The sequence below is a fragment of the Neophocaena asiaeorientalis genome, unplaced genomic scaffold (genome assembly GCF_003031525.2).
Source record: "Neophocaena asiaeorientalis asiaeorientalis breed wild unplaced genomic scaffold, Neophocaena_asiaeorientalis_V1.1 scaffold79, whole genome shotgun sequence".
Taxonomy (NCBI): domain Eukaryota; kingdom Metazoa; phylum Chordata; class Mammalia; order Artiodactyla; family Phocoenidae; genus Neophocaena; species Neophocaena asiaeorientalis.
Genome location: NW_020175402.1, coordinates 4,135,456 through 4,144,179, shown reverse-complemented (window position 1 = coordinate 4,144,179; position 8,724 = coordinate 4,135,456). Strand labels below are relative to the sequence as shown.

The following is an 8,724-nucleotide window of genomic DNA, read 5'->3' as shown; positions in this document are numbered from 1 at the left end:
GTGATGGGTGGGGGGGTGCAGTTTGGGGAGGACCTTGAATGCCAAGCTGAGAAGTTGGGACCTTATTCAGCAGGTAGTAGGAAGCCTTTGAAAGTTTTTTTTTTTTTTTTTTGCGGTACGCGGGCCTCTCACTGTTGTGGCCTCTCCCGTTGCGGAGCACAGGCTCCGGACGCGCAGGCTCAGCGGCCATGGCTCACGGGCCCAGCCGCTCCGCGGCATGTGGGATCTTCCCAGACCGGGGCACGAACCCGTGGCCCCTGCATCGGCAGGTGGACTCTCAACCGCTGTGCCACCAGGGAAGCCCTTTTGAAAGTTTTTGAGCTGCCAGGATGATCCAGTTTTCTTATGGAAGTTTACAAGACTCCTGAGGATGTGGTCCTGCCTCCCTCCTCAGGTGTGCCTCTCTATCCCATCCTTCACACTCTGTGCTTCAGCCAGAGTGTAAAACATTCTTCATACTCCCCGTACTCCTGGCTAAGTCCTATTCCTTCAGTTCTCAATTTTAACATTTCTCTAAGATCTCCAAGAAACCTTGAAGACACCATCCCATTTCTCCCAAGCCTGGGCAGGTGCTGCCTTTCAAGAAGGCTCCTATAACCCCTCGCGTCTTCCCCATTAGACCTCGTATCACCGTGTAATTCTTCATTTCTCGGAATCCTCCGCTGGATTGTGAATTCTTTCAAGGTTAGCGACAGTAACTTGTTCACCAGTGTGTCCCTAAGAATCAGCATAGTGTCAGCAAAGTGAGGATGGATGGAGCGGCTGGGGCCGGAGGGGCGGGGAGGAATCTCTCAGGTTCCTCTCAGTTCTTGGCCATGAGTTTCTGAAGAAGGACAATGGAATACCACAAGTGTGAACAGGTAAGGTTGGTGGGAAATGCGCCCTTAATTTGAATGATCAGTCTTATACTCTCACTGGAAGCACAATGTGGAGAACACAAAACAAGCTCACGGGCTTCCCTGGTGGTGCAGTGGTTGAGAGTCCGCCTGCTGATGCAGGGAACACGGGTTCGTGCCCTGCTCCGGGAAGATCCCAGAAGATCCCACATGCTGCGGAACGGCTGGGCCCGTGAGCCATGGCCGCTGAGCCTGCGCGTCCGGAGCCTGTGCTCCGCAACGGGAGAGGCCACAACAGTGAGAGGCCCGCGTACCGCAAAACAAAAAAACCCCCAAAACAACAAAAAAAAAACCCAAACAAGCTCAGACCTCCTCCTCACGGCCCTGAGAATAAAGCAAAGTCCAGGTTATCTCCAGGCACGCCCAGGAATTATTTGAGGAACGGTGAGGCGGAGGGTTACTAACCGGGACTATAAGCAGTAACCCTCCGCTCGGGCTTTGTAATCGTGGTGGCGGCTCCTCGACCACCAGGGGGAGTAATCACACCGCATTCCGGGACTTGGGCGGTTTCACACCAAGACGAGGGGCCGTGTAGACCTCTGGGAATCGTAGTCCTGGGGGGCGGGTCGTAATGTGCAATCTTGCGCGGTGCACCTCGGAAGTTATAGTTCCGGACAGAGAGGCGGGAAATGGTTTTAAGCGCTAATTTCGAGTTCTGGAAACTACAACTACCAAAGGGCCACTGGCTCCTGGGCAGTTTCTCGTTTCCGTCGAGTTGACCATTTGGGTTGCTTCTGAGAGGTCAACTTGACTGGGTAAGTTTGATTGGAGAAAGCTTCTATTCTGGACTGAGGGGTCTAAAGACTTGCTCACATTCCAGGTCGGTTTGGGGGGCTTTCTCGTCTTAATCCCAGACTAATCCACATTAGTCCTTTATCTTTTCTGTTTCCTACTGAAACACCTCCAATATCCGCCCTCACCCTTTATTCTCCCACTATCATCTTGCTCTTTCACTCCCGGCGCCCCTGGAATCCCACGGTGAGCTCTCTCGTTCGGAGCCCACAGCCCCACCCCGAGCCCACGGCATCACCTCTCTGAAACGTGGCCTTCTTTGTGTTCCACACTTTTTATGTGCTTCACTCTTACCCTCAGTTTCCTGGTTTTCATACTAGTGCAAGAAGGGTCACCATTCCTTCTTTCACAATCCACGGAAGTGCCCAGGACTGGAAGTCAACCCATAATACGAAATGGAGATGACAGTTGCTCTCTCCGTCTTAGCTTGAGGCAGTGTTGTGGAGCCGATAAACTAATACGTGTGAAAGTGTTTTATAAACTGTAAAGCCTCCACAAGCGAGGGATTATTTTTACTATAATTATTAATGCTCTGAAAAACTCTTTATCTTGGCTCCTTTTATAGCTCTGTCCCCTTGTTGCTCAAACCTGCCCCTTGAGCACTTGGTGTCTCCATTCTCTGAGAGCAGGATGTTAGTTCCTCACTTCCCCAGAGACCACAGACTAATGAGCTCTGAGACTCCAGAGAGCTTTGTCTGGAAGGAAGCCCCAGAGAAGTGCTTGTCTTGGACTCTGTCCTGAAATAGCCAGTGATGAAAAGTCCACACAGCTGGCAGAAGGGTGGTCCCTGAACACTGGAAACGGGGCCCCAGCGGGAGATGGACAGCTGCAGTGTAAGCCCTATCCGTTCCCTCTGGGCTCTTCTGGGCCTGTTTAGTAGACGCTGGTTTGGGGAGGGGTGTCTCAGACTCGAAAAGGCCAGGAGGAAAGAAACCATTTTGTCAAAGGGTTTAATCCAGAAAACCATAAAAATCCCGGAAAAAAAAAAAGCTTACCTGGGTATGAGGAAAGAGAGACATAGCATTGTTAATTAATTCCTAGCATTTTATGAGCACTTAAAATGTACCAGGTCCTAGGCAATATCACTTTTCTTATTAATTTTCACTTATGAAGTGTCCTCATTTTACTTATAGGGAGCTTAGGCTGAGAGAGGTCACGTAGTTTGTTATGGCTATAGTACCTTCTATATGTCAGGTGCTTTACGTACGTTCATTTGATCCTCGTCAGCAGCTTCATGAGTGATTTATTATTTCTACCATGTGGAGAAGTTATCAGAGGCTTAGAATTGAAGGACCTTGCTTAAGGTCACACAGCCAGTTAAGTGATGGAGGTGGAGTTCAGACTGTCACCAAAGCCTTTTTTCCCCCCACTATACCATATAGCCTAATTTTTAGATCAAAAAGACAGAGATTAAAGAATTGAGAGGGTTTAAATCAAAGCCAAATAAAGGAAGCATTTTTGGGGTCCCTACTATGTGGAGAAAGCATGAGGATAGATGGTTTGGACTCTAAAGAAATGTAAAACACAGTCTACCTCTGTAGTATATCTGAAGAGGTAAGGCATACATGTGTAAAAAATTAAGTAGCGTTCATTGGATAAACTGACTGTTGAGACCAGTTATATGCAGGGCACTGCAGTAAGCCTAGTAACTGGCAGGAACATGCTTCTAGGTGGCCATGGGGATTAAACCAAGTGGTATCACAGTCATTATCATTTCATTAATATGAAAATGGTGGACTGGAATACCATATACACTCAGTAAATATTTGCTGCACGCACACGTCTGAATAAAAGAAAAATCCTGGGTACCATCTGGACCAGAGGTTCTTGAACCTTGGGGATCAGAAAGCTTGGGAAGCTTTATAAACTAATTGACCTCTGGCAATGGGGGCCCTAAAACCTATATTCCTGAAAAGTTTTCCAGTTGATTGTGATAATAGATTCAGGAACTTCTGATCTAGATTCTACGTGGACCACTTATTGGAGGCAAGTTACTGATTGAAAACTGCTAGAATACGTACTAATTCAAGAGCTGTCCTGAGGCAGCCTGTGATTGGTTATCAGGTGAGGGAGGCAGACAGTACTCAGAGTTGAGAGGAGGGAAGGTTGGAAGGACTTGGAAAGCTTCACAGAGGACCAGAGATTTCACTGGGCTTTGATGGTTGGGACAGGTTTGGGTGGGTAGAGAGGCCTTTAGGCAGGCACCACCGCAAATTGTTTAGATAAGGTGAGCCAAAGAAGGTAGAGACACCTGGGCTGATTTCCGTGGAGAATTCCATGGCATTTATTAGAAATAACTCTGGATGCTCGGTGTGGATGTTTCTTAGGCAAAATTTGCAAGTCAGATTGGATTTTCCCATCTTCCCATTCTACTTGTGCGTCCGTCAGTATGAGCCCAGGGAATGCAGATTCATTTTCATGTTAGCCTCACGCTGGCCAATTAGCTTCTTTAGTTTTTATTTATTTCCAAGTTTAATTTAGTTGATGACCTTCCCAGAAACTTTCCAAGACTGCCAGGGAGTTGTGCTTCCCTTCTGTTTGGCTGTTCTCAAGTGCCCTCATCCTGATTCCTATCTCACATAGTGTTCTCTGTTCTGATTAAGACCAACATCTCTTCCTGTAAGAAGCTACTATCATTCTGGTCACGCAGTGTTGAAACCTGACTCATCTGTGGCTCTTCCCTCTCCCATAACTCCCCAGATCCACTTAGTTGCCAGATCCTGTTGTTTCTACTTTTCACACAATCAACAAATATTTCCTGGATACTTCCTAAGAGCCAGGTACTGCACTAGGTGCTTTAAATGCATTATTTCATTTTATCTCCATAGCAACCTTATGAGGATCCCATTGTACAGATGGGGAATCGGGCTTAGAGCGATCAGGTAACTTGCCCAAGGTAAGGATGCTAGGCAGCGAAGGAGCTGGGCCTCAAACTTGGGTCTTTCAGACTTTATATCTCCCATGTCCACGACCTCATTTCCAGAGTAGATTCCAACTCCTTAGCCTAGCACTTGAGGGACTGCTACCCTCCAAATCTGGTCACATCGTCCTTTCTCACCTTGCATCCATCACGCACTTCTCGAGATTTCTCAAGTGTGCTTTCTCACCTCTGTGCCTTTGCTCACACATTCTTCTACTCAAAAGTCAATCTTCCCATCTTCCCCTGCCCTCCACTTCCAAGCTAAAGGAGCTCTCTTTCTTCTTGGAACTCCCACAGTATTTTGTCTGACCCACTTTTAAGGCAGTGAGAACTTGCCGCTGCTTCATTGTCACGTGGGTGCCGCGCCCTGTGCCCCCTCCCAACCCGCCGTGGGTCCTCTGTACATTTGCCCTCAAGGGGAAAAGGTCAGGGTCTGAGACTAAGCAGCACACGTTCAGCTTCCTTTTGGCTGAATAGTCCACTGACTGCCTCAGGGGCTTAGCTTCTTTTTAAAATGAATTAGGTTTATTTTTAAATTTGCTTCAGAGAAACAAAATGAAGAAGTCTGTAGTAGAAAGAATATCACTTATTATCTTCCAAAGTTAAATAGAATGACATTAGTATTATTGCTTGTCTGGGGTTTTCCATTAGATCAGACAATTGGAAGTTGGCAGTGAGGAGATCTATGTGTTATAATAGTTCTGGTGACTTTGAGCAGCTCTCATAACCTCTTAACCTTGATTTCTTTATCAGTAAAGCTCATTTATATACTGGGCTGAGGGTGGTGGTGGTGCAGAGGATGACTGTGAGGAGAAATGATCTCTAAGTTCTCTTCTTGCCCAGGCATGCTTTGACCTGAACTTTCTGATCCATCCCAGAGCATCTTAAAGAAAGCAGAATAATGTAATGACTGAAAATGTGGCTCAGGACTCAGTGTATCTGTTTAGGTGCTTTTGGTTCAAGCAATAGAATCTAAACCCAGTTGGTTTAAATAAAAAAGGGGATTTATTGGCTCTTGTAACTAGGAGGTCTAGGACTGGTTCAGGTTTCAGGTACAATCTAATCCAGAGATTCTTAAAGTCTTCACAAATATGACTGTATTTCTCTATGATTCTCTCAGCTCTGCCATCCTCCGCAAGTAGCTTCATCCATAAGGTAGCAGAGTGGCTGCACCAGCCTTCATAGCCGCACATCACTCTAGCTCAAAACAAGAAAGAACTTTTCCACCCTCAACCATCAAACCAAAGTCCTGGGCTTTACTCTGGTTGGACCAACTTATGTCATGAGCCCACTCTTCATCCGGATACTGATGGGGATACCAAGGGATGATTGGCCCAACTCTAGAAGTTAGTGAGGTATCAGCCCCACCCAAATGACAAGGCTTCTGTGTAGGAGGGCAGGATAGAGTGGATATCAAGAAGTTTGGTCACATTCTCCACTGTCACCGCCACACTGCCTATGATCAAATTCTGGCTCTGCTAGCTATATGTTCTTGGGTAAATTACCTAACTTTATTAAGCATCAGTTTCCTTATCTGTAAGATGGGATAACAATACATATCCCAGAGGATAGTTGTAAGGATTTAATTAAATAATATATGTATGTAAAGCACTTGGTGTAGTTCCTGGCACAGAGTAAGCGTGATGCTGCTGTGATGATGTGATTGAAGAGGGACGGAGAGCAGTGGCATTAACCCCAATTTAAGAAGCAGCCAAGTTACAGGATGTTTTCTAGTCAGAGCATGCACACCTGCCATGTTGAAGGCTCCCGTTTGATTTTCTGCCCACATTATACTCTTCCGTATCTCTACCCCTTTCTGCTCTTACATTGTGTCCTTTCTAGAAATGCTTTCCTTCTCTCCTGCCTCTAAAATCTTCCTTATATTTCAAGGCCTAGCATAAGTGCTTTTATAGTTTCGGTCAGTGATTTTGTATATATGTAACTGAGACTCCCCATGAACAGGGTCAGTGAGGGTTAGGAGCTCAGGTCTGGATTAGACAGACCCGAGTTTGCCACCTAGAAGCAGTGTGACTTGGGGAAGTTATTCAACCTCTTCATGCCTTAGTTTCCTCATCTGTAAAACAGGGTCTAACCCTCAGACAGTTATTGAGAGAATGAAATGACGCAATGTATGTAAAAAGCTTAGTTCAGTGCTGACACAGAGTAAATAATTGATGGTAGTAATTGTTATTCTTAGCTTCATGAGGACAAGGTCTGTGTTATAGTCTATGCAGCAGTTACTGCTGTGCTGGGCACATAATCGGATAAACACTTGTTAGTGGGTTTTGAAGAGTATGGAGGCTCTCTTTCCTTTTCATGACCATCTCCTTACCTCTCCACCACCAACAACAGAAAAGGCAGCCCCTAAACCTTAGTAAAGGCAGTGTAGCAGAGTGGATGATGTGGAAGATTGACTGAGTCACCGGCGGGAAGGAGGGGTGATAAGGAGGGGTGGATAGGGGTGGCAGATGACACGAATAAGCAACAGGAAGCTGAGAGGAAACCAGCAAGAAGCTGTTCTGTGTTCCACCCTCCAGCCCTCAAGTTCAGCCACGGCCCAAGTCGTTGTTCAGTTCAACTGGTGGTGAAATGGGGGTCAACCAGTCCGTGGGCTTTCCACCTGTCACGGGATCCCACCTCGTAGGCTGTGGGGATGTGATGGAGGGTCAGAGTCTCCAGGTAAGTGTCTCCAGCATGTCTCCGCTGCTTCTGTCTGCACGGGACTTATCGTTAGTGAGTCTGACGCTGCAGTTCCAGGTGGGGGGAAACTGAGTTAGAGCTGGTCTCGATTTGGTTGTAGAGCCCCCAGGTCTCTTTTCCCTGACCTTTTTCTTCCTCTTTCCAATTAGAAGCATCTCAATAGACAAGAGATTATGGGTTCTTTTTCTGGCTCAGAGGAAATGGGGCCTCTAGCTTCAAAGGTAGCTCTCAAATGTCTTGAGAGCAGATGCCTGATCCTGGAAAGGTTTTGGATCTCATCTCAATCTGAGTGTATGAGAGGAAGAGCAGTGGACCATGTGCCATTGACCTTTGACTCCCTGACCCGGGTAGGAAGACCGTCTCCTTTTTCTCCTCTCCTGCCTTCGTCTATTTCCCTCTGGTACTTTGGTTCGGGACTTTCCCTTCATCAGTTCCTAGGTTATTCTCTGCTGGCCCTTGAACTCCCCCCTCCCTTGTGAGAGGCACATACTTCCTGGTAACCTCTCACCTACTCCCATGTAAAATCAGTGTGCTGCTGTTGCTTCCCAGGGGTCAGCCTGGAGGATTGTCCTGGGTGACACACCAATGCCACCCCATTCAGCATGAGGGCTAATCCCTTGCTCCTGGGACTCCTCCAGGCCTGGGCTCAGGGCCAGATTTAAATCTTTTGATATCTCAAGCATTGGGAATATTGTAGTACCCCTCAGATGTAATCCAAAATACAGTTGGCTGTTTGAAATGACATAAGCCTTACATGTATGCTAAACATAAAATTGCTTCTTTCTGGATTTTCTGAATACAAAATTCAGGTATATGAATTGAAGGTAAAGTTTCCCTGTTTTGGTGCTTTGCTGGTGCCCCAAGCACCTGCTGAATGTGTCTGTTGGGAAATCTAGCCGTGCTTGGGCTTCTTGCTCTGAGCTGCTGCTCTCTTTTCTTCCTTGCAGGGGAGCTTCTTTCGACTCTTCTACCCCTGCCAAGAGGCAGAAGAGACCACAGAGCAGCCCCTGTGGATTCCCCGCTATGAGTACTGCACTGGCCTGGCTGATTACCTGAAGTTTAATAAGCGCTGGGGAGGTTTGCTGTTCAACATGGTTGTGGGTAAGATTCTCTCCCAGCTGCTTGATTATGTTCCTAGGAGATCCCAAGGCAGACACAGTACAATACAGTTTGCATTGCCCAGCCCTTTTGTAGTGGGGCATCCATTAGCCAGTGTGGTATGGAGAGTTGGAGAGAATTATGTACATAAGAGCTTTGGTTATAGAGTTAGACTGTCTTGGATTCGAATCCAGACTTTATCATTTACTGTGGGGCTTGGGCAAGTTACTTAAAATGTGTCTGAAAATCTGATACTTTTGCAGGGTTATAGTGTGGGACCTGTGTAAAACATGTACTCTAGTGCAGTGCTTGGGATAT

General features: G+C 46.7%; 1 protein-coding gene across 2 annotated transcripts in view; it reads left to right on the top strand.

Annotated features, from left to right (window-relative positions):
- The first annotated feature begins 1,588 nt into the window (after nt 1-1,588).
- Nucleotides 1,589-8,724, top strand: part of PAFAH2 (platelet activating factor acetylhydrolase 2) — a 30,865-nt gene continuing 23,729 nt past the window's right edge. The window contains exons 1-3 of one of the 2 annotated variants that reach the window (XM_024766741.1): nt 1,589-1,651; nt 7,146-7,287; nt 8,256-8,409. In XM_024766741.1, the coding sequence (XP_024622509.1) occupies nt 7,198-7,287; nt 8,256-8,409 (244 nt within the window). In that variant the 5' untranslated portion in view covers nt 1,589-1,651; nt 7,146-7,197. Of the gene's footprint in view, nt 1,652-4,565; nt 4,585-7,145; nt 7,288-8,255; nt 8,410-8,724 lie in introns of those variants that run through there. The other variant, XM_024766742.1, reaches the window with a different exon arrangement.